Source organism: Podarcis erhardii (genome assembly GCF_964252035.2).
Source record: "Podarcis erhardii genome assembly, chromosome: 15".
NCBI classification, from domain to species: Eukaryota; Metazoa; Chordata; class Lepidosauria; order Squamata; family Lacertidae; genus Podarcis; species Podarcis erhardii.
Genome location: NC_138505.1, coordinates 26,947,764 through 26,972,307, shown reverse-complemented (window position 1 = coordinate 26,972,307; position 24,544 = coordinate 26,947,764). Strand labels below are relative to the sequence as shown.

The following is a 24,544-nucleotide window of genomic DNA, read 5'->3' as shown; positions in this document are numbered from 1 at the left end:
GCTCTACAAAGTAAAGTGGACTAAGTCCACCCCCCCCCCATCTATCCCACCCCCAGCCCTTTCCTTTTTTGTACCAGGCAGAAGTTTTCCAAGAATCTGGAGGCATCCACAAGATTCCATGAAGAATTGTGGCCGTGTAGCTTTATGACTTGCATCAGAGCTTCTTGTTGCAGAAGTCTTGTTTTTGCGTTTGGTATTCTGCTACGCTCCGAATTCTCCATGCAATCGAATAAGAAGCCTTGCTTCTTATTTCATCAACAGGATGGTTGATGGGCACACATTTTTATTCTAGCTTGAACATCCATTAAGTACCAAGATGTGGTGAGAATGTCATCCTGGATCTTCCCTTTCATTAGAGGTCTTGGGTAAAAGTGACCCTGAACTTGGCTGGTGGGAGTAGCCCCTATGTAGTCTTTGTTCTATTTATTAATTTGTCATGTCTGAAAGTTGAACATTCTTCCCTACCCATTCATCAAGTCAGGACCAGGCAGCTCTGTTCTCTCCAGAGATTGCAGTAGAAAGTCAGGTCTACGGGGCTGTAACCTGCCTTGGCGGGCCGCCTGCCTGTGGGGAGGATAGGAGGGAGGGTTAGAGGCCTTTTTAGAATTAGGGAACACTGAGGTACATACATACCTTTTACACACTGATAATTATGCACAGGAGTGCCTACAAGCATGTTCTCAGCACTACTACTTCTTTAAGAAAAGCAGGTTGACAGGTGGATTTACACAAGCAACTGCACCTATCACTTACAGCCTTACAAGTTTAAACAAAACCAAAGAGCCAGCGCAGTTACTCCGAGGCTTGCTATTGAGAACTGAGTAATGATTCCAGTACTTCATGCCACTCAATAATCCTAAGGGGCACAAGCCTTCTTTGCCTGCCCTTTGGCTAGTAATAAAGATTGGTTAGATTAGTCAATTTCAAGAGGATTTTTAATATTATTACAACAGCAAATGACTGCCAGGGAGATGGGCAAATAAAGCCTTAGGGATAGGAGAAGGCCCAGGAGAATCCCCAAATTTTCATAAAAAGTTTCCTGTGCATGACACCTTCCCTGCATGGAACAGAGAGAGAGAATGAGATCTGGAGAAGAGAGTCTAACCATCTGCTGCTGAGTCCTTTTGCTAGCTGCAACTCATTCTTTCCCCACACTTTAAAATTAAAAGAAGCCTTCCTCTGTGCATTTGCAGTGGCTTTCAAAATGAGGGAGGCGACTGTGCAATTAAATTCACCGTTTGCTGGCTCAAGGAGGTTGCAGCTTTGCCTCTTACTCACAGATCAGTCAGGATGGAATCTCCAGAAGCCTGGAAAATGTGGGCCTGGTGGTCGCTCTGTGCAGTCCTTGCTGTGGAACGAAGGCTCGTTCTCCTTCCAAGATCTCCATCGGCTCTTGAGATTGCAGCAGGCACTGGCACTTGGAATGTCACTCGCTTCTTGAGAGGGGCCCCCGGAATGGACAGGCTGGGTTTCTGGCAGAGGGCCTTTAGTTTCCAGAGCATGGCACACCGGTAGACAGCCTGGTGACGGTGGCAGGCGATCTGTGAGTGCAAGGAAGAAGCACATGGCAGGTTGGTGGTGCTGCAAAAGCGAGGGCTGCGTGTGCCCTTCAGTCTGCTGTAAGGAGGGGCTGGGCAGGGAAAATGGAGAGAAGGAACTTGTTAATTTCTGTACTTCTTGGGGAGCCTTCACCAATCTGGTGTCCTTCCAGATGTTTTGGACTACAAATCTCATCGGTCCCTACTCAGAGAGCCATATGATGCCGGGGCTGATGGAAGTTATAGTCCAGAATAACTGGAGGGCACCAGGCTGGGGAAGTCTGGTCTTGAGGGGTGGAGGACAGTTGTATAAGGAGCTCCTCCGTAGTCAGGAGGAAAGTCTCCAGTTTTGAATCTGGAGGAGCAGCAGTCTCTCCCAAATGCTTCAATCCAACATAGCATGTCGAAAAAGATTAAGAACAGAGCCAAAGGAAGAGTGGGGCAAGGTGTGGGCCAGGCACACCTGTGAAGATGTCGCTCTCTGGCTCTGTAGTGCCCCCTAGAGGGAGAAGCTGGGCAGTGGACCTGACAGGACATACTGTGCCTATACTTGTCCCAGGAGTACCTGTGAGAGGGTGGCGTGTGCTTCTATCTGTTGCTGTGGGGTGGAACCCCATAAGGGATCTGTGCTTCCTGCTTACGTACAGAGAGGACAAGCCAACACAGGCAACAAGCAAATATTTTCAGAACACCCCCTATTCTGGCAATTGAAATTTGTTTAAAACTGTTTTTAACATTGTATTTTAAATTATTGTGACATGTCCTGAGACCCTGGGGCGAACGGCAGGTAATAGAGCAAATAATTGTTAGTCATCATTGTGGATCCGATCCATCTAACATGCAAAAAAGAAACCACTGTGTATGAAGCAGTTATCAACCTGTTACAAAATAAAATGGGTAATGATGGTAAAGTTGTATAGATGTGAAATGAGAGGGAGCCACAAGATGGGTCCCGTTCTTTTACCTTCACCTGATGCTGGGCCTGCAAGTTCCCTCGGCATTCCTTCATGCCAGCCGTGTACCTCAGGATGCGGGTCACACCCTCACGCAGCAAATCAGCCCGGTAAATCTCCACAGCCCTTTCGATCCGACCTTTCTTGCGCTGCTGCTCCAGGACAAATGCCAGCCAAGCATCAAACACCTGCAGGCAAGACACATAGGTGGCAGTGGCCGCACAGCCTCTCGTATTCATCAGCGACAAAGGAACCAGCAAAAATTCCCTCCAGAGAAACAGGTTCAAGGAACTCAAATACACATGCCAGTGCTTTTCTTTTTCTTTTTTAAGCTCTCAGAATTTCAAGTATAGATCCAAAACTGTCAGCAGTGTGGGAGGTGGTGCAAAAACATCCACAAGTGAGAGATTGATCGTCCCTACATTCTTGAAAACATTTTTATGTCTGACATATGTAATGGAAATACATATATTAACTGCAACTGCTGTGCTCCTTCTCAAGATATGATGCCCTAGGCTGAAGCAGCTCCCCAGCCCTGCCCAGAGGTGGAAGGCCCTTCGATGCAGTGCTGCTAGTAACAGAGATGGCACTGCCCTCCACGGCTGCTGGGAGATGCACAGCTGCAGCTGGAAACAGAGCATCCTGTGTCTCCACCCTCCTCCTCCTCTTTCCTTGGTAATATGTACTTAACCAAACTGCAGAAAGCTCCCTCCCACTCCCACGCATGGAACGAGCTGTGTGATTCTTTACATCCTGGCTTTGCTATCCAGCAAAGGGAGAAAGAGAAGGCAGTCTGCTTGCAAGCAGAGCTGCTCCCTCCAGACAGGACCACGTGAATGCACCTCCTCTCTTGCCTGCCAAGACTGACCTTGCCCTGCAGGGACATGGACCAATGCCAAAGCGCCCGCATGGTTTCCTGCCGCTCCCTCTGCCTGTACGCCAACTGTTGGTGCAGAAAGAAAGAAAGAAAGAAAGAAAGAAAGAAAGACCATGTGGGCCAGGTTAAGGAGGGAGGGGGAAATCCCAACCCCAGCATAGATACAAGCTATGAAGTTCTTTTGCATTTTCAGCATTAACTGAAAAATTATTCTCCTTTGTCCCCTTTCATCTCCTCTGCACCTAGGGCAAGGGTTAGGGGAGAAGCTTTAGTTGAACTCCTTTTTTCCTCCTTCCCACAATATGGTTTCCCATAATGCCACATGACGGACACTAGCCAGCAGCCTCGCTGTTCCATCCCAAGCTTCAGATGGACCCACTGCAGTCAGAGGCTGGAAGGGGAAAGGGATGTGTCTGACCTCACCTGTGTCTTCCAGGTTGAGAAGCAGGTAGACGAAAGCCTCCGGGCCATCAGCTGATCTCCTTGTCTCTGCAGGAGCTGCAGGAGGAAAGAGGCACAAGGGTTGCCACTCTGAGGCACAGAGCCTGGCCCTTTCCTATGAAAATTATCATTATCTGGTTTACTGCTTCCCGCCCTCTGGAAACGGAAATCTGCAAATTTCCTCACCATCTTCCTTATGCACTGGAGGTGATACTGCTTCCACCTGGCCATGCACTTGCTAAGCAGCTGCCTCCCATGGTGCTGAGCTGCCAAGGCAAACTGCCCTCTCTGCTTAGAGGACTGAATGTAGGACTCCTTCCAGCGAAGAAACATTGCCTGCAGCCTCACTGTCCAAGCAGGAAGATAAAAAATAATGAGCGAGAAGAAGCCCAGCCCTCCTCCCATCTTATTTCTCAGAGCAGCCTTCCCTAACCTGGTGCTCTCCAAGATATTTTGCCCCACAACTCTCCCATCTACTCCAGCCAGCATTGGGCATATAGTGCTGGGAGTGATGGAAGTTCCAGCACTAAAATATCCAGAAGGTACCAGGTTGGAGGAAGGCAGCTCACTAATAAACAGCACAAGTAACACTGAGGTTGGAAACCTGGAGAACGGCGCAATTCTGTATTGGAACCCATGTACATAAAAGCTTTGTGGACTTAAATTTTACATAGATGGTTTTTAGATTAACCTTCACTTAAATTTTTTCAGGCGATTTACAACCATCTTCTATATCTATATCTATATCTCCAACAATCCAGAGCTGTACAACACACCCATGCACACACTCCCCTCTGCCCTTCCCTGGTGGATGGCTTTGAAGCTGCTATGCATCCTGCATCCCCTGACACATGGGAAGAATCACCCATCACAGGCCTTCCTCCTCCTCTGCTACACGAGGGAGGGGGTATATGGCTGCCATACAAAGAGTGACCCAGTGACCCAATGCAGGAGGAGGCAGAAGGCTAGTATTGGGATCATGTGCCACATTCAAGCAAGCCACACTGCAAATTGTCACTCACCTGCCTGCAAATGCTTTCTGGCCTCCGTCACAGCTGCTGCCTCCTGCTGACGATGGTATGCACACAAGGAGGCTGCATCCCTCCATCTGAGCACAACCTAGGCAGAGAAAACAGGGGCAGCAGCATTAAGGACTCCTAATACTGTGTCATCTTTTACTTCCTCAACTGGAGGCTCAAGGGCATCATGTCATGCCTGAGACACCCCAACCAGCCCAGGGACAAGGGACCTGTACTGGGAGTTTAGCTTTCCTTCCTGATGGGAGTTACCTTTGAGAGAAACGCTCTTCGGTGATGCTCTTCTGCCAGAGCAGCCTTCTCAGCTTCTTGCTTGGAATCTGCAGCATTTTCCTTCCAGGTGCACAGTGCTTGCCTGAGGGCCGACAGAGATGGGGGGGAAGCTCTAAGCAAGAGCAAATCCTTTCCCTCTGTGAAGCCCAGGATGGGAAAAAGGCAGAGGGCTGAGAGACAGGGTTCCTCCAGGACTGTCAGACCAGGTTGAGCATCACCACAGATTTAAGAAGGCTTACCGTAGCAGCCGCTGATTATGCTCCTCCTCCTTTTTGGCTACTTGGGACAGAATGTGCTGGATGTGACTCTGGTAAGCCTGCAAGAGAAAAATGTGAAATATTGTTCCTAATTTTCAGATTTTACCAAAGCAGAGGTTAGAGCTGTGTAGCCCACAGGTGCCCCAATCAGAGGTATTTACTGTCAGTCCAGGTTCCCCTTTAAGGAAATGCTAAGGTGTGTTTGCTTGGAAGCAACAGGACATTTCTGCTTCTCTTGGCTCCCCCCCTCCCCCCAAGGCAGAGAGCCAAAGTGCCACATTGTCTGATACCCTCTTTGCTGAGGATTCTGGCTGATGTGGACCACAAGGCAGCTTCACTGGCAAGCTGCTCCTCTTCACAGCTCAGTCCCCCCCCCCTCTCTCTAAGGAAGGAAAGCATTCCTGATGTAAAGGGCTAACACATTTTCTGAGTACTCCCATAATTTGTCCTTGCAGTGCAGAGCCCCTACCTCATGACAAGCATTGCAAAGCCCTCTACACATGCCACCAATATGACACAAAAAGGAAAGGTATCCCACATCAATAGGCAAAGGCAACAGTGGATTCCATCCCAGCTCAGCCAAACTTGGTGGTTCTTTGGGGCTGCTGTCCTTGAGCCCAGCCAAGCCACCTGGGGCGTCACAAGTAAGAGCTCAGCCATACCTTCCAGGATGACAAGGCCCTGCGCAGCACAGCCTGCTGGTGGTGCACATCAGCTCTCACCAGCTTTGTCCACTTCTCAGAGCGGTGCCTCAAGTACTGCAAGGGAAAAGGGGAGAGAAACGTCACTGTGTGGGGAAAAGTGAAGAAAGGAAAGTGCAGCTTCCTCGGCAGGGTGGGATAGCAACCAAGCAGAGTGTTAGACCTGTTCAGATGAGTTAGATCAGCCTTTTCCAAACTGCTACCCTCCAGATGAGCCTCCCATGGCACTTGGAAACATGTTCCTTTCAGAAAAAAAGCAACAGCTAAAGGTTGGACTAGGAGACACCTCCTACTTCCTTGTGAGAATCATCTTTCTCCTGCCTCCTACAGTGAATGGCTGCAACAACAGTCAAACCATTTTATTTAAATCAACAGCAACAATTTACACTCTGCCTTCAATTGCTGTAATTATCTCATGGTCTCAAGTTATTCACTTTTGGAATCTAACAGCGGTCACAGGATTTGGTACCCCGGGAATCTTGGATTTCACAATGTTGTTGTTTTAAAGACAACCCTTCTAGCACTCTTCAAAGCCAAAGTGTCAGCAAGGTAGAGTTTGTCAGCATTTGGAGGAGAGGCTGACAATTGTCTCCTCCACCTTCCCCGCTAGCTATTCCACAGCCTCCCTGTCTCTCCCTCATCTCTGTGCTCTTCCCTCCTTTCGTTCCTTTTAGCCTTACCAACATTTTCAAACTTATTTGAGAACATGCGGCAGAGTTATGCCACACCAGCGGACAGATGCAGATCTACCCAATTTATGTTACTTCATTTCATAACAAAATGTTGGCTTATTGGGGGCAGAATTTCAAGGTACGCAGAACACACCATACCACACACACACACACACACACACTCCTTCCTACAAGGCTAGGAATGTGAGTCACAACAGGTAGTGGACCAATGTGAAATCCATCAGGTATATCTCTCACCTGTCGCCACTTGCTCCAAGACCATCGAAGGAGCTTGACAGAGTGGAACCTTGAAGCTCTGGCCTCTTTCGTCCTCCTAAAGGGAAGCACAGCAGACCCTCTCTCAAGCTTCAGGACAGACGTGGGCCTTTTGTGCTACTGTCTTAAGTGGTGAGCCTCAAAGCAGAGGCTGCCATTTTATCTCACGTAAAGTACTTACATTCCCAAAACAGTGTTATAAATGGTAATACTGCTTCAGTGGTACCTCGGTTCTCGAACGTAATCCATTCTGGAAGACTGTTCGACTTCTAAAATGTTAACAAACTGAGGTGCAAAGGGCTGGCTGCAAGTTCAATTGGAAAAATGGGAAAACACACAGCAGAAGCCGTTCAACTTCCGAGGCATGTTCGAAAACGGAAGCAATTACTTCTGGGTTTTTGGCTTTCAAAAATGAAAACATTCGGCTTCCGAGACGCTTGAAAACCGAGGTACCACTGTAGCACTATTCCTGAACTACTAGGCCTGAAGGATATCTGCTTGGGAATTGCCTGTTTGCCTTGTCCAAGACAGGGCCAAAGGAGGGAGCCGCAGAGGAACTAGCAAGTAAGCTTCTGGAACAACAAGAGTCTCAAGCAGGTCATATGGGGACTGAGCCCTACAAGTAGATCTGGATCAGGTTTGCTTTCCAGTCTGCTGCTTCTCTTCCCTTCCATAAAGGCAACAGCAAGGTAAGGGGAAGCGGCAGGAATTCAGGTTGCAAAGGTTTGGTGGGCTTGAAGCAGACTGCAGGCTGAGGGAACAAGGCTGTAGGCCTTTTTTGCAGGAACATGGCCACTGCCAGTCAGGTAAAGTCAGCCTAAAGCAGTTATAGCTGCAGGACCTGCGATATCAGTGGCTACTAACCCTGATGGCTGTGCTTTTACCTCTACTGTTGGAGGCAGGATGCTTCTGATTACCAGGTGCTGGGAATGACAGATGGGGAAAGTTTCTGTTGCACTTGGGCCCTGCTTGTGGGCTTCCCACTAGGACACATTTCTGGCCATTGAAAGAACAGGATGCTGGGCAAGATGAGCTACTGATCCAGCTGTTGGGATACTGCCAGGGAGACGGAGCCATCAGACAGGCCTCCCAGTCCGGACGATCACCTGTCTCCCATGGAAACAGCATCAGTCAATTAGCGACACGAGCCTCAGAGACATTCCAAAACTCATGCACACCCTTTTAGCAGTCTCCACAACGGAAGATTCAGACAGGAGAGCATATTTACAGCTTTATTCAACGTAGATCAGAACAAAGGAAAAACATGACTGCTTGCCTCTGTATCCAGGAAAACAGCATGAACAAAATCTATATACAAAACGGAAACTCCCAGTGAGCAGGAAGTAAACAGGCATGTGACACACAAGAGCCTGTTCCCTTTTTAAGGTGGAACGGAAATATCCCAGCACCAACAGCCAGGCTTATCTTATGCTATTATTGATTCTTCTCTGTTACCTTAAAGTAAAAAGGTAAAGGTACCCCTGCCAGTACGGGCCAGTCGTGTCTGACTCTAGGGTTGTGCGCCCATCTCACTTAAGAGGCCGGGGGCCAGCGCTGTCCGGAGACACTTCTGGGTCACGTGGCCAGCGTGACGAAGCTGCTCTGGCTTGCCAGCACCAGCGCAGCACACGGAAACGCCGTCTGTTACCTTACCCTTCCTTTATTTCCTGAATGTTCTCCTTCCAAAGACAGAAAGCAGTCTGCAGGATTTGATGGCTGTGATGCTCTTTGGCCAAGGACAGTCCCTCACGCTCTTCCAGCTGAACCACAGTTCTCCTGCGCCAGAAGCACCAGGACTGCGACAGCAGCCGTCGCTCAGAGTGCAGAACAGCCTACATAGGGAGAGGAGGGATTTTGAAGCCAGCTCAGGATGTGCCAGGCTTCCTGCAAAGGTAGGATAAATTTTTTGCCAGCAACCTGTCCCTGATAACCCAAACAGTCTTTTAAAAAGAAGACGGCCACCCAGTTGAGCTCAGGAATCCAAATAAATCTCATACATCAACACTGTCATTCAAATATGAGAAGGGGAGCCAGGAAGGAGAGCTGGAATGAATGGCAGCACAGGCACCATCAGAGGCAGCTGTGGGTGCAAAAAATACCCTGCTTCCTTCTACTTCCTCTTTCCAAGTGGCCTAATCATCACTTTAGGACCCAGAGCATGTTTGGAATTATAGGATTCCTCTCTGGTGCACAAGGAGAAGAGAGCAATGTGTCTGAAGGCCAGGGCAAGTGCCTCCAAGTAAGCAAAAGTCCCCTAAAGGGTGAGGCACAGGGAGACATGTGTGTTTCAAGATTTACGACTTGGCACAGGCATCTCAGGTACATTAAGCAGGTACAGCAAGCAAGGACATTTCAGAATGTAACAAGGTAAGCATCCACCAACACTGCCTCCTGTCTGAAACCCCTGATATTGTATATTCAAGAACAGCAGTGTAGAAATTGTCTACTATCCTGAAACGTAAAAATCTAGATTTACCATTTCCTCTGCCATGTGGTTCTCTTGGTGCTCATGTTTTCTCAGCCGCCACCTTTCAAACCATCGCCTTGTGCAAGTTTCTCTGGAAAGCAGGGAGAAGAGCACTAGATTTTCACCAGGCACTCAATGCATGCCAAGAGCTGTTCCCCAACATTCTCTTTTTATTGACCCTCCATCCTACCTGTGGAAACACACAGCCATCCCCTTCATCTTTCTCCACCAGCACTGATGATCCCTGAATCGCTTCCAGGCCTCAAAAGTGGCAGGCAAGATCACACCCTCGTAGTGCCTATTGGCTCTGGCATATTGCAGCTGAAGACATATGGCAAAAGCAAAAGCAGCAAAAGCCTCACTCTGAGAAACCAGGAAGGCTTAAGCTTTCTCAAAGACACATGTACACACATGCGATACAAAGCGACTAGAGTGGCAAGCAGCTACCCATAGAGCAGCCTTCACTTACTTGGCTCTGCTCCATTTAAAGTAAGGAACAACTCTCTACCTTTATAGAGCAGTGTTCTTCAACCTTGGCTTCCCAGAAGCAGTTGGACTACAACTCCCATCATCCCCAGCCAGCTTAGCCAATGGCTACAGGTGATGGGAGTTGTAGTCCAGAATCATCTGGGTGCCTAAGGTTGAAAAATGCTGGCTTGGAGGGCCTACTAGTAAGCAGAGAGAGTTTAGCAGGGTGTTGAAGAAAGAGCCCACACCACAATAGAACTGCATGAAGCAGAACTTAATTTTGCCCTAGCGACCTTTCTATTGCTAGGCTGCAGTTCCCATCACCTCTGTCCAATGTTCATGGTGGCTGGGGCTGATGCAAGCTGGGAGTCTGGCTGGGGAAGGCGGCCCTATAAGACATCAGTCTTTGACTGGTGATACACAACCATGTAGGCCAGCATCACATACCATGTGTTCTTTTGAAAGAAAGAAAGGAAGGAAGGAAGGAAAAGGAAGGAAGAAAGATGAGAAGGATGGAGAGAGACAATTAAAGAGTAGGATTAATACACAATGAGAAAAGGATAAATATGGAGAAGGGAAAGGGTATCACTTAAAAGTAGATCCCACTTGGAAAATTCAGAGCCTGAATAGTCTGAAGATGACCATGCCCCCTTACCTTCCTGTACCTTTTCCAGTTGGCATGGCATGACCAGGTCCTGAGACACCTGTGCAGCAGCACAGTCCTGAAATGTAAAGTATGCAGTTCTGTCAACAGTTGCCTCTAACGTAGTGGACCGTTCCCTTCAGCTCAGGACCAAGGACAGCTCCCTACAGACACAGAATGAGTGCTAACAGAAAAAGCACAGGATTAACCTGCCACTCATGCTACCCAGTAGAGGTCTCCATGGTTTGGGGGCAATGAGGATGCAACAGTCTGGATTCATTTGTGCATGTGGACTTCAGCCAGCAAAAGCACAATAGAAAGCAGATGGAGTAAGGCCATCAGTGACTTGCTCTTTGTATCATTACAAGCAGTTCTGCCACTGTCAACTGCACCTCTTGTCACCATCAACAAGTGACAAAGCCACCTATGCCAACACGAGCAATTATGAAGTAGTAAAATTCTGCCAAAGGGAACCAACATTGGGTACCCCTTCCCTGCCCTGTTCCCATGACCCAGAGAGTAACACTTGATCTGCTGCTTAGAAACTGATTAAGTGGTACAGTGGCACCTCGGGTTACATACGCTTCAGGTTACAGACGCCTCAGGTTACAGACTCCGCTAACCCAGAAATAGTACCTTGGGTTAAGAACTTTGCTTCAGGTTGAGAACAGAAATCGTGCTCCGGCAGCATAGTGGCAGCAGGAGGCCCCATTAGCTAAATTGGTGCTTCAGGTTAAGAACAGTTTCAGGTTAAGAACGGACCTCCGGAACGAATTTAATACTTAACCCGAGGTACCACTGCATATGAATAACAGTAGTAACAATAATAATTATTATTATTACTATCCTGTTTCAAAAGCTAGGCAAGGCTATGTCCAGCTAGTGACAGGGGGGTTCCCAGGAGCTCAGACAAGATTACTGTGAGTTTTGAGATGGAAAGATGTAATAGTAATAGATGTAAGATTAAAAGGAAACAAAGAAAGAATGGGCAGATTGAGCTCATTCCTAATATCATGGGCCTGGAACAGCCTTCTCCCAACCTGGGGCCCGCCAGCTGTTTTGGACAACAATTCCCATCAGCCCTGGCCAGCATGGCTGCAGGATGCTGGGGTTGATATGTGTTGTTGTTCGATACCTCTGGAGGAAACCAACTTGGGGCCTAGAAGGTTTAAGATATGGGAGCATTCCAGACTTCAAAAAGAATTGAGCTACCAGGTTTTAGCTCTGTTGCTGCCTCAATATAGTTGGTTCCTCACCTGTAGTGAGAATGAGCTGACAGTGTCAAGGAACGGTATTGCTCTTCCTCCTTCTGTTCCAAACGAGACTTCCATCCATTCCAGAACCTGAGCAAGAGCTAAAAGAAAATTGGAAGAGACAGAGTGTGAAGCACCCTAAAGCCTGGTTCTCTTAAACACAGATAGGCCAACCGAGAGGGTCTTTTTGAAATAAAAACATCAACAGAGCAGCAAAGGGATGTTTGCTTTCAATGCCAAATGATAAAAGCGACAGACAATCCTTTTTCTTCCTCTTTATTATTATTGTAGGTAAATGTCATAACATGTGATCATATAAGTTCAAAAAAAGTAAGATACAACTATTATATAAATACCAATAAATTGGATTTAAATATACATCCGAATGCTGTATATAAATAGACAGGCCACAGTTTATTTGGACAACAGCACACATGTAGGTCAACCTATTTATGGTCGACACATGATATCTAACTTTTTGCTACCTGGAAGATTGGTTGCTCTGACACATTACGGTAACTTCCATATCGCTAACTTTTACTTCCCTATCCCTAACATCACCATAATTTCTGGGTCCAGCCCAGTCAGAGTCAGGGTACTCCTGTTGGCCTGCACAGGTACACAAAGAAGATCCTTTCATTATGTTGCCATGCAGTGGTCCATATGTAAGTAACTGTTCCTAACTTTACACACAAACACACACAGAGTTTTCTGTAGCTTGCTACACTGCTTCTACCACGGGAACAACTCAGGAACACAAGATGGTAGTTTTCTTGCCAATGTGACCCAGAAGGCACATTAAAGGTTCTGGTTTAGTGTAAATGAAGCAGGGAACATGGTCAAACTCACCATGACTTGGTGCTGCTGATGAGCCAAGTTTATCCTCATTTGCTTGACAGAAGCTTCCGTAACATTCTTCCGCAAGGCACTCAGCCCACAGTGCTGTGAAAAGCAAAAGAGCAGGAAGCACGCTGGAGAATCCACTCCTACTACAAAGGCAAAGGTGTGTCTTCAACAGCCCATCTTATTTACGATTTATAAAGATCGGCTTCATACAGAAGAGATATGGGGAACTGGCAGCCTCTGACAACAGATTTTGGTATAAAGTGGGATACTGTCTAAGCGTAAACCACCAGGATATTCTCCTACAGAAGCCACATAGAGAGGAACAGTACAAGAGCATTGGCCATGGAGCTGTAGTGTAGGGGTGGGAAACCTTGGGCCTCCAGACATTGCTGAACTTCAACTCTCATCAGCCACAGCAATCATGGCCAATGACCAGGGATGATTGCAGTTGCAGTTCAGCAACAAATGGAGGGCCAAACCTGTTGCAGTTTGTTCATTTCCAGCCCCATCCTTCCTAAAATTATGCTGCAGGGAGCTGAGATTGGCTGTGGCCTCCAGCTGCTTGAATACACACAGTGCTTGCCTGCCACTGTGGAAAGTGGCCCCATGGGAGAATCATCATGGAGGAACCAACTTTTCCTGGTCAGAGGTCATTCCAGAGAGGCCACCAGAGATATGGCAAACCTCTTACCAGCAGGTGACATCTGTAGTGGCGCTCAGCACGTTCATAGTGCTTAGCTTTTTGGGCACACAACGTCACATCTGTTATTCAAGTTAAGGAAAAACGTTTGCTTAACCAGCTAGAATAGATCAACCTCTCAATAGTTTATTACTGACCTGGATAAAAGTTATGGGGAAGAATCTACATCCTGCGTCTGTGAATTCCACCAAGTTAATCTGCGTTATCATAACATTCTTCCCTTTACTTTAAATATACTTTCCAAATGTGTGCCCACTCCTGATTGTTAGGCAAAAGAGAAAATAAGCACCCGGTGATCAACTTCTCTGAATACTTTCATGGTTTTACACGCATGTCTTCTTAAAGACTGTGACATAGTGGTCCAACTCTGAGCCACGAGGGCTCACAGAATCAAACAGCAGGGCCTTCCCCAGTCTTTGCTTCAGTGCTGCAGCCCTGGAACAAACCTATTGAAATATAGAGTCGTTCCTCATGTTCAAAAGGAGTCATTTAAAAAAACAACAACACCAGAAGTATCATTTTACACAAGCACCTCAACTCTTACTACTCATGTCCCCCCAAACCACTGGAAAGGACCACGAGGAGAATATGGATACACTGCTTCCATCGTGTGAAAACTCTTCGCAAGGCGACCCTTGCAGCCAGCTGAACAAGGTGCTCCTGGTGGGCATGCAGTTGCTGTCTGTGTTCCCAAGTCAGACGCCACATCAAGAAGCTCTGAAAGAGGACCCGGGTGCGGTTGTGCTGCAAGGCCAGCTCTGGAACAAAAGAGGCAGAAAAGATCATATCTGTGCTAGGATCAGGGTCAGGGGGTGGTGCGTAAGCACTGGGTATTTAAGCGACAGGTGTTTTGGTATGAAATAGGAGCTGGAAACTAAATTAGTTTATGGTGCCTGCTTGCAGGCTTCCCACTGGGGCATCTGGCTGGATACTATAAGGATGCTGGACTAGATGGGCATTTGGCCTGATTCAGCTTCAGGGCTTTTATGGTATTTAAATGCGGGATCATGGTATTCTGCATGAAAATCAAATAAGCATTTGCACAGGAGCAACTGTTCAAGCTTGTAAAGAAAGGTGGAGTGAGGAGAAGTTCTGCCCCCGCCCCCACTGTGGGTGCTGAAGGGGCTGAGCTAGGGGGGCAATGTAACAGGCTGTTCTAGAGCTCTTGTCCCGGGGTGGCAGCTGGAAGACCAGGACTGCAATTCCTGCAAAGCAGGGGGCTAGACTAGATGACCCTTGGATACTTTCCAACTCTATAATTCTGTGTTTCTGTGATTCTTTAGGAGTACACACACAAAATGTGCTGAATCACTAATGCAAAAAGCAAAATGAAAACAGGACTTTTATATTGTTTACTCTACAATTCAGTGTTCTGCGACAGGAGTAATAGAGTGGAATTCTGCTTCTAAGATTATTTTAGAATTGAATTAGGCGCAAGAATACAAGAGCAGAGGGACTGAGCTCCACCTGTAGTACCTCTAATTTCACAGCCTTTCCAGAAATCTAGAGATTCATGCTGAATTCTACTAAAGTCACCTTCCAGCAATTAAGGAAATGGGATCTCCCCTACAACCCACCTCTCAATGGAGCTGCTTCCACTGAATAACAACTTTTCTTGAAATCTCCAACTAGAGAGGGTTTTTTTTGGCACACATACGTATTTAGCTTTCAAAGGCATCCAGACATGGTTTTCTACTACGCTCCACCCTTATCAAACAAAGCAATAAAGTCATCACATTTGAAATATTATGCTACATCCTTCTATACAGGCTTTTAGTGGTCTACTGGATTTCTTGGCAGTGGAGATTTTCTGCCATCCTATACTGGCAGTGCAATCACTGAGATTCCTGTCTTTGAGCAACAGAAGATGCCTAAACCCACTTGGAGACAACCAACACCCCAAGGGAAAAACAAAAACTTCTCGCTTAGAAGAAATGCATCATTTTGTGATGCTGGAAGAGAAATCAACTCTATTTCGTCCCAAAGCAACTCACTGTCCTGATGCTCCTTCTCTCTTCGGAGATGCACATAGACATGCCAGGATTTCATGGCCCTCCACATCTCCCTGTGCTGCTCATGCATCACTGCCCTGGCCTCCTCCTTTCTCTCATCTTGGATGCACATATAGCACTCCTTCCATTTGAGCCAGGCCTGACAACAAGGAGGAACAGGAAGAATAAGGGTCCGAAAACAAGGCAGTGAAAGAAGAGACAAGGCACATCTTATCTGCAAACGATTCACAGAAATTGCACCCATCACTACAAACAGCAGCAATTAAATAATAATTTTGTTAGCTAATGGGCGAAATTCAGCTGTGTGCTAGTTACACTTGCACTAGCAATAATGGCTTGTGCAAGAGAAGGTGAAAAGAGCCAGCATGGTTCACACGAATAGTTGTGCCACAGTTTGCACTAGCTCCTATACTTCTTGTTGCACAACCAGTTCCACAGCAAAACCTCTGCTAGCGCAACTCTTGAACTGGATTTCATATTGTGCTTTATTATGCTACTACAACAGCCCTTGCACTGGTTGTCAGAGAACACTGAATCTGGGCCTTTGGCCAGTGTTAGTGTGTGCACACAACACAAAGGCACACAGGGTTTAAAGGGTTGGTATTTCCAGCACTCACACGAAACTGTAAGCCTTGGGCCCAATGCTGTAGAGCCTGACCATCCATTTCACAAGCAACTTGATTCTGTGACCATCTCTTTCTCCACAACCTCCATGCAAGTCTGTTGAAAATAAAAAGGTCAGGACACACTTTAGACTTTAACTCTGATGAAAACAAAGAGTTTTATGAATGTATGTGCTGGAGAACTATAGAGCCCCATCTGCTTCTTAGAGCAGCTTTCATCAACATGGTGCTCTCCCAACATCTTTGACTAAAACTCCCATCAGCCCCAGCCACCACGGTCATGTAATGCTAGGTCTGAGGGGAGTTGTAATCCAAAACATTTGAAGGGCACCAGGTTGGTAAGGCTACCATAGAGATACCCAATGTTTCTGGTCCCTTTTTGATCCTTTACATGACATAAACAATTTACCATGCCAACCAACTAACTGAACAGCATTCTTTACGTATTACAGTAGTTTTCAAAAACTGTCTTCTTGGAGGTGGGTGAGTTATTGTTTCCTTGGAAATCTATTTATTTATCATTAACATGTATCATCAGCTCTTGTGGCACTAAGTGCTGGTGGCAACATAGAACAACATGAAAAACATTCCTATTTGTTTTTTTAAAAAAACCCAGCAATTAAAAACAGGAGAACAAACCAGTGTGGTATGGTGGTTAGAGCATTATACTAGGACCTGGAAGACCAAGGTTCAAATTTCCACCCAGGCATGAAGCTCACTGGGCAGTGACCTTGTGCTAGTCACTGCCTCTCAACTTAACCTACCTCACAAGGTTGTTGTGGGGATTAAATAAGAGAAAACGGTGTATGCCACCTTGAGTGCCTTCGAGAAAAAATGTGGGATGTAAATGCAGTAAATAAATAATACGTCTCCACCAACCGTCAAATATTGAGGGATCAAATCACGAGGGGTGCAGAAATGTCTTGTGTCCATGTGGAGTAGCCCAGACTAACAACCAGGTTGAGCGAGTCTGCACTGAAGTGTGGAATTGAAAGCCAACGCGGTATAGTGTTTAGAGTGTCAGACTAAAACTGCCATGAGCTCCATGGAGAAAAAGGTGAGATATTAATTGAGATATTAATTAATTGTTTCAGGGTTGGAATATGTAGAAAGATGGAAGAGGAGCGCCATGTGCCCCATTAACCCTTGTTTGAACCTGAACCAGTTCTCACCGCAAGGCACTCTTTTCCTTAAACTTGAAGGCCTCCAAGTGCATTCGGCGCTTCATCCGGCGCAATTCCACATAGCTCAGCCAGCGCTGCCACGTCCAAAGGGTTTTCATTTTTGCCGCTGTGAAAAATGTGAAGCCATGGTTTTAATGGCAGGCATGAGTATTTTAAAGATTCCATATTTTTGTCCAATACACATAACTTCCCAATCCTTTTTGGCCCATATGGAAAAAGCCTGGCACCAGGAGAGAGGTGTGGCTGGTCAAAAGACTGACAGCAGACTGTTTTCAGACACAAAAGAAACTTCGTATCTCATCAGGAGGACTGCAAGGGCACCTTGCAACAAGCAGCTGCAAATAGGGCTACACTGGGGAAAGAGGGAGGAATGGCACCTTAAATGCTTCATAGTTCTGGAACTCACATGAATAGGACTCTGAAGGCCAAATGGAATGTAGTAAGTCCATGATGGGATCTCCAGATTGATTATTTTACTTATTATTTTACTTTTCCTTATTAGCATTTCTAAACCAGTCAATACTTAAGTATCTCTTAGCAGTATACAAACATAGCATAAAACTATAAAAAGCAGCATATAAGAAAACAGTAGAACAATCCTTGTTCAACTTCAGGTGCTTGAAAAAGACATTTCTATTTCAGCAGGCATTTTGGAAAAGTTTTTTGTTTTTATACTTAAATTTCATTTATCTTATCTGTCATATGCTTTTAATTTCTATGTACCCAGCTTATAAACTTTGAGAATTAAAAAGTCTAGAAATAGCACAAACAAACAAGAAATAATATGGTTCCATCAGGGCAAAAAGATGTATTCACAAGACATCTGGACCAACTAATACATGATGATGCCTCACATATAGTATTTAAGCTTGAAAACAGCTGCTGGAAGTGTTGCTCCACTTTTGATCAGAACAGCAACACTGGGGGTAGGGAGAGTAATGCTTTGTCCTACTCCCCACTTTCCTTATCTGAGAACCAGAAGGGTATTTTTTTCTCCAGTGAAAAAAAAATACATAGGTGCTTTCCTCTCGCACGGGGAGAAACAGCAAAGCATGGGGAGGGTGGGAAAGGAAACTGAAAAGAGGGAGCAATGAGTAAAGATAAGCCAATGCAGTTGCACAACCTGGGGATACAGAGCATGGGGCTAAAGCTTCTTGAAAAAGACAACTGTAAGAAAAAGATGGGTGGCGCCACTTAGGTGTCATTAAATTAGCAATGCAACTTGCTAGCTAAGCAAAATGTCTGCTAAATTACTGATGCTAATGTAATGTTTATTTAGTAGATATATCAACATAGTTTGCACTGTTGTGCTGTAAGATTTGAGATCCCAGTAGAAATTCATGCATTTCACAACAAGCAAGGTTTTCAGAGAACTATCCAATAATGTGTTGGCTGCAACAAAACTCTAAATGCAAAATACATGTTGCTGTTCAGAAATACTGCAGAGCAGATGGAGAACCCCTTGAGCTTTTCCAGAGGCTTCCTTCGATAGCTGGGATTAATTTAACACACAGCAAAATATGCAGAGAAAAGGCTCAATGCTGGGTTCTAGCAGGCTGCCATCTGCACTGGAAGAGCATGGACACAGCAACCTAGGCTCTTCTACTGCAGGGCTGAGGAAACTACGGTCCTCCAGATGTTGCTCGACTCCATCTCCCAAACAGCCCCAGCCAACCTGGACAAAGTTCAAGGGTGGTGGGAGTTGTAGCCTGACAACAACTGGAGGGCTACAAGTTTCGTACTCCATTCTTCCACAACTGATTCTATTCTCTCACCATGTGAATCTGCAACACAATAAGTCACCTTCTTCTCTCGCTGCAGGAGTACGTAGGACTTCCAGGCCCGAAAGATCAGGTTGTACAGGAAATACCTGGCCAACAAAAGCAAATAATACTTTGCAAGGGTCAGAACCCAGCCTACCCATTTGCTATACAGATGACTCATTCCAAACTACTATTGAGGAATGCTTTTGCATTGTAATTTTTTGCAACACAGAAAGTATTCATTTATTTACACAGTTGGCAAAACAGGCTGGGAAACAACCACTTGCTTGCTTGCCTAAGGCAAGTAAGAATCCCCTCCAGGCAGAGAAGTTTGTTCCTTTTTTGTTTAAAAATGGCTGTGTACAGGTTATGTTTAGGCAAACGGCCTAGTAAAAACTTTTGTGGGCTAGTAATTATTACTGTTGTGCTTGTTATTTATTTCATTTACGAATTGCTTCCCACAAGCCACCCCAAAGCAATGTGCAATATAGTAACAAATATAAAACAGTTAAATATATAAAAAAATGTTTTAAACTCAATTATAAAAGCAACAGGAGCACATACACACAATCAGTTCAAATGCAGGACAGATACCGGTTGGGATAAAGACACTTTGTTGAAAGAGAAGCATATTTCGCAGGTGCCAAAAAGACAATAGAGAGGTTTTCTGTTTGATAGTAGCTTTTGTGAATTTATTTGCAAAGTAATTATTCATCAAAATAAGTTGATGAGTTCATGCTGTATTTGGATGGGTACCCAAAGCCTAGGAACTGGTAAAGCTACATATAGTGCTGTTCCAGAGAGGAATTTTGGTGGCCGAGTGACTGGCCATGAAACACCGGAATGGAAAGAAACAGCAGGGAATTGCCAGTGCAGGCAGATTATGAGAAAGTGGTTTGGAAGATCATGGAAAATATAAATGTACAGAACTGCAGGACAATTACCTTCAGCTGTACATATCAAGGAAGAAGAAAAGCAGCGATGCAATGCATCCCTGACCCCCTTTTTTGTCCTGTTTGTAATGATCAAACTGAGGATGATTTGGGCTCTAAACTATGGTTAGCGTGAGCCATGGTTTGGACCAATGTGTCTTCCTAGTAAGAACACAGGAAGAAATACACTTAGGAAAACTGAACTGAACTGTAAAAACGCCAACATGCCTGGCTGCTTACTAAGATAGCACAGCTTGCTTTTTGACACATTACAACAAACATGGGATTTCTTCTCTCTGTAGTATTGTAAAGTACATTTAACAGACCTGTAATGGCAGTCAGCCCGGATGGTGAGCTTCCATTCTTTCCAAATAACCCACCATTCTTCCTTCCACCCTCCAAAGGTTTTCCGCAGTATCTTCTGATCATAATAGCGCCTAGAAAAGGAAATAATACAAAACATATAAGACAATGGAAACATACACACAATATTAAATCAGTTATCGTAGACTTCTGCCCTTTATCTGTCCAGTCATCATTTTTCTCACTTCCAGTTCACAGATTGGACTGCTCTAGTCCTGCTGAAATCAACAACATTTAAGCATGCTGAACTGTGAGCTAAAACATGCCCTTCATCTGTGAACAAGTGTTCCTAGAGACAATTATAGTTTCAATAATTCTTATGAGTGATTTTCTTTTCTTCATTTTGTACCAGCAATAAAAGCCCAGAGAAGTTCAGTCTCTCCCAAAATATCACAGCACAGCAGGTGACACTGCTAACAAGGAAAGGCTGTGGATTTCAACATCCTGGTGCTCCAGTAATCAACAGGAGGCTGTGATGGTTCAGACACAACAAAAAAGCATGGTTTGCAAGTTGCCCCCAAATCAGGATCTGAAACTACAGGCTGAAGCAGATTTGGCCAAACTGTAGTTTCATGTTCCATGTAAAATAACACTCTTGTCTGGGACACTGCTCTGCACAGTTTTAGCAAAATAATCACTTTTTACACATGCACTAGCCATAAGTCCACTTGTGTAGACCAGTTTCACAGAGAAATACTTATCATTTTTAAGCAAAGAACTTGCTTTGCTTACCTGGCACTAGAAGGTAGGACCCTTCCAAATGCCTTCTTCATCCACAAGTAAAGGAATTTCCTAGCCAGGTGTCTGAAAAACATATCTCTCAGTGCTTTTTAGCATATATTTATTATCAATAAACTTTCAGCCAAAGATGAACAAACAGGAACTTCACACATAAATGCTAATTCCTCCATTTAAGTCCACCACTAAAAAACATCTTTTACATGACATTTTTACCTCACCCTTCCTCAAAAATGAGGTTAAAAACTTTCCTTGTTAACAAACATGTGAATCTGCTGCTGCTTGATGTATCAATTAGGAGTAAAGATATTTGTTTTTGCTGCTGTTCAGAGTTTGGTAAATCTGTGTTTTAATTATCTGATTACTGTTGCTTTTTTACGTTTGCTTTTTACGTTTAACCTGGTTTGAGCAGCTCCTTTGTGGAAGGGGAAAGTGGAGGTGGGGGAATCTTTTAAATGAAAATCTCTTCCCCTGCTTGATTCGACTGATGAAGCCGGATCAACGTTTTAAAAGGAATACAATAAAAATATACCTACTGGACACAGCTACTTTTTATACTAGGTTAATAAGCCCTACAAATAAGATATAAAACATAAACATGTCTATTACCTGATACGGAGTTCTTTTAATCTCCCACCTCGGTTCCAAGTGTATGTCACACGGTACGAGATCCTGCGATTCCCAGTCAGACGCGGAGAAGCGAACTGGCCACCTGAACCTCCTTTGTGACTAGGCTGTTTCTGTGTTTTTATAAACTTTGAACTTAAAATAAAGAAAATAAAGAAGATAAGCAGTTTTTGCCACTAAGCTTGCAAGTCCCTAGGTAACTTAAGACTTTCACAAAGCACAGAAGCAGTATCGAGTGAGCACTCTTCCCCCGGGCCCCAGTTCATTCAGAATGATGCTGCTTTTGCAATTGGAGAGTGCTGCTCCATTTGCACTCATGTCCTGCTTGCTTATGGGCTTCTCATAAAGGCCCATTTCCTACACTGCACCTATTAGACCTCTTGATGTGACAGTATCTGTAGAAGGCCCTTTCCAACAGAGTGCAGTGACTAATAAGGAACATAAGTAGAGCCCTGAAGCTGGATCAGCCAAAGGTCCATTTAGTCCAGCATCCTTTTCTCACAGTAGCCAACCAGATGCCTATTATGGGAAATCCACTAGCAGGACCTCAGAGCAACAGCACCAGATATATAATGGATAAGGTATTGTGGTCACCAGCTGTATGAGGCTTTGTATACCAATACCTATACTTTGAACTTAGCCCAGTTTCTAATTGGCAGCCAGTGCCAGCCTTTCAGGAATGGTGTAACTTGATGACAACAGGCAATTCCGTGAGCGACCACATTCTTGAACAAGTCTGTCTGAATTTCTGGTTCTAGGGAACATCACGGGCTTTGGTACAAGAAAGAACATGCTAAGACAGGGGAAATTATAAAAGTAATTGTCTGCAGCCTCCATTTGCCTTAGTATGAAAGGGCATATGTAACCTACTACATATAGAAAATACTGTTGCTGTTCTAAAGCTAGAGAAACTAGGAGATAGGCCAGGGCTGGACATTTGACTGGCCAAAAAATAAAATAAAAATAAAAACGATCAATTGGATGGTCAAACATTGTCAAATAATGTCCAAATATTTTTAAAATAACAGCGTTATTAGAACAACAAAACCACACCATACTTTACTTATCAATATGTCTGAGACATCTGTTAAAATTGTTACAAATAACCGTGATTGTATATTGATCAACTGATGATATATGATAGGTCAATTCCTGCATGCCAGTCCCAAGAAAGCAATGATGTGGATTTTCCAGAATTTTTTTCATACAATTTCTTTTTAAAAAAACATCCAATGCATATTACACCATCTGGAAAAATTTCTGATGCCTAGAAAGTGTTTTAATTTAGAATGCTTCTTGTACTGTACTTGTATTTAGTAAACAAAGCTAAGTGTTGGAACCACTCAGCTTCCCTAATATTATATTTGCAATTGGCATCCATTCATGTTACTAATGAATTTATAAAACAGAACATTTTTCTTGGAGAAAGAAAGCACTGGGAAAATGCCCATGGAGAATTTTCTACCCTACTTCACGACAAGATTATAGGGTTTTCCCCCTAGAGTAAAAAGTGATGTGGAAGAAGGATCTCTGATTGTGGCCTGCAGACTCACCCTCCTTAATGCAGGTTTTGCAGCATTCTGTACTGTTTCAAAACCCACAAAACCTGTTAGTCCAGAAGTGACAGTGGGACACAGTGAGTGCATGCAACCTGTGGGAGGTGATGTTTCTTTCAACTCCAGCTTCTCTACAACCTAGGTTTATCAAACAACTCTTTTATCAATCACTTAAGACAAGCTCAGACTTGATTACTCTTCCAGAACTAAAAATAAACCTACAAAATCAATCTGCAAAGAAATTATTGAAGAATTAATGGTCAAGAAAAGAGAAGCCAAGCCTCATAGCATTCAGTGGAAAGGAAAAACTGTGGTGTTGTTTAACAATATATTCTAGACCATCTGGCAAAAAAATACTTTGGTGGTTGAATGAGCACTCTCCTCCAGCAAAGGGAGGTCTGAGAATGCACCACATTTCTCTGTAAATTTACCAGAGATAATGTACTGGGCAGGAAGAAGGCTGCTTCTTGTTGAAGTTCATCCATGATGTTCAGGGGCCAGCTTCAGGACAGTCACTGTCTCTCAGCCTAACTGACCTCACAGGGTTCCTGTGAGGATAAAAGGGGAAGGGGGAGAACTGTATACACCACTTTGAGTTCCTTAGAGGAAAGGTAATACAGTGGTACCTCGGGTTAAGTACTTAATTCGTTCCAGAGGTCTGTTCTTAACCTGAAACAGTTTTTAATCTGAAGCACCACTTTAGCTAATGGGGCCTCCTGCTGCTGCTGCTGCGCTGCCGGAGCACGATTTCTGTTCTCATCCTGAAGCAAAGTTCTTAACCTGAGGTACTATTTCTGGGTTAGCGGAGTCTGTAACCTGAAGCGTATGTAACCCGAGGTACCACTGTAAATGAATAAATAAAGTGAGGGGAAAGTCTGACATCCAGGAATCTGTAGCACAGACAAAAATAATTTGATCAAGCTACTGTGTGCTTCTTGTGAAATATTACAGCTTCTAGTTCCACTGCAGTGGTAGCAATCCTTGTTCACAAACTGGTGCCCCCTCACCCGAACTATTTAAGCACTAGCAACAACACAGCTGAGTTTTTGGTACAGCCTCTTCTGTTTAAGTGTTTCTTACCTGACTTTAGCCTTCTTTTCCATCACGTTAACAGCCTTGTGTCCTCTAATGTCCAGCCCAGACCACTGTTTTCTGGTAAGAAAAATCCTTTGTTAAAACATAAGGATTATTTTCTTAAAAATCAGTAAGCATACATGGAAAGTGGCCCTGTACAGAGTCAGACCATTAGTCCATCTAGCTCAATATTGCCTACAGTGACTGGCAGCAGCTCTCCCAGGTTTCAGTCAGAGGACATTCTCAATTCTACCTGGAGAAACTAGCATCC

At 44.8% G+C, this 24,544-nt stretch overlaps 1 protein-coding gene across 2 annotated transcripts in view; it reads right to left on the bottom strand.

Annotated features, from left to right (window-relative positions):
- The window catches only part of SFI1 (SFI1 centrin binding protein), a 32,433-nt gene that overhangs the window by 4,525 nt on the left and 3,364 nt on the right, over positions 1 to 24,544 (bottom strand). The window contains exons 2-28 of one of the 2 annotated variants that reach the window (XM_081842747.1): positions 24,280 to 24,351; positions 21,626 to 21,778; positions 21,011 to 21,082; positions 20,242 to 20,352; positions 18,996 to 19,090; positions 17,209 to 17,326; positions 16,031 to 16,133; positions 15,396 to 15,552; positions 13,998 to 14,159; positions 13,393 to 13,463; positions 12,705 to 12,797; positions 11,859 to 11,956; positions 10,615 to 10,681; positions 9,682 to 9,812; positions 9,501 to 9,582; positions 8,678 to 8,856; positions 7,007 to 7,082; positions 6,039 to 6,134; positions 5,359 to 5,435; positions 5,099 to 5,201; positions 4,832 to 4,928; positions 3,996 to 4,156; positions 3,792 to 3,866; positions 3,360 to 3,434; positions 2,503 to 2,679; positions 1,279 to 1,541; positions 466 to 564 (exon numbers count right to left, since the gene is read on the bottom strand). In XM_081842747.1, coding sequence (XP_081698873.1) covers positions 466 to 564; positions 1,279 to 1,541; positions 2,503 to 2,679; positions 3,360 to 3,434; positions 3,792 to 3,866; positions 3,996 to 4,156; positions 4,832 to 4,928; positions 5,099 to 5,201; positions 5,359 to 5,435; positions 6,039 to 6,134; positions 7,007 to 7,082; positions 8,678 to 8,856; positions 9,501 to 9,582; positions 9,682 to 9,812; positions 10,615 to 10,681; positions 11,859 to 11,956; positions 12,705 to 12,797; positions 13,393 to 13,463; positions 13,998 to 14,159; positions 15,396 to 15,552; positions 16,031 to 16,133; positions 17,209 to 17,326; positions 18,996 to 19,090; positions 20,242 to 20,352; positions 21,011 to 21,082; positions 21,626 to 21,778; positions 24,280 to 24,351 — 3,063 coding nt within the window. Of the gene's footprint in view, positions 1 to 446; positions 565 to 1,278; positions 1,542 to 2,502; positions 2,680 to 3,359; positions 3,435 to 3,791; positions 3,867 to 3,995; positions 4,157 to 4,831; positions 4,929 to 5,098; positions 5,202 to 5,358; positions 5,436 to 6,038; positions 6,135 to 7,006; positions 7,083 to 8,677; positions 8,857 to 9,500; positions 9,583 to 9,681; positions 9,813 to 10,614; positions 10,682 to 11,858; positions 11,957 to 12,704; positions 12,798 to 13,392; positions 13,464 to 13,997; positions 14,160 to 15,395; positions 15,553 to 16,030; positions 16,134 to 17,208; positions 17,327 to 18,995; positions 19,091 to 20,241; positions 20,353 to 21,010; positions 21,083 to 21,625; positions 21,779 to 24,279; positions 24,352 to 24,544 lie in introns of those variants that run through there. The other variant, XM_081842746.1, reaches the window with a different exon arrangement.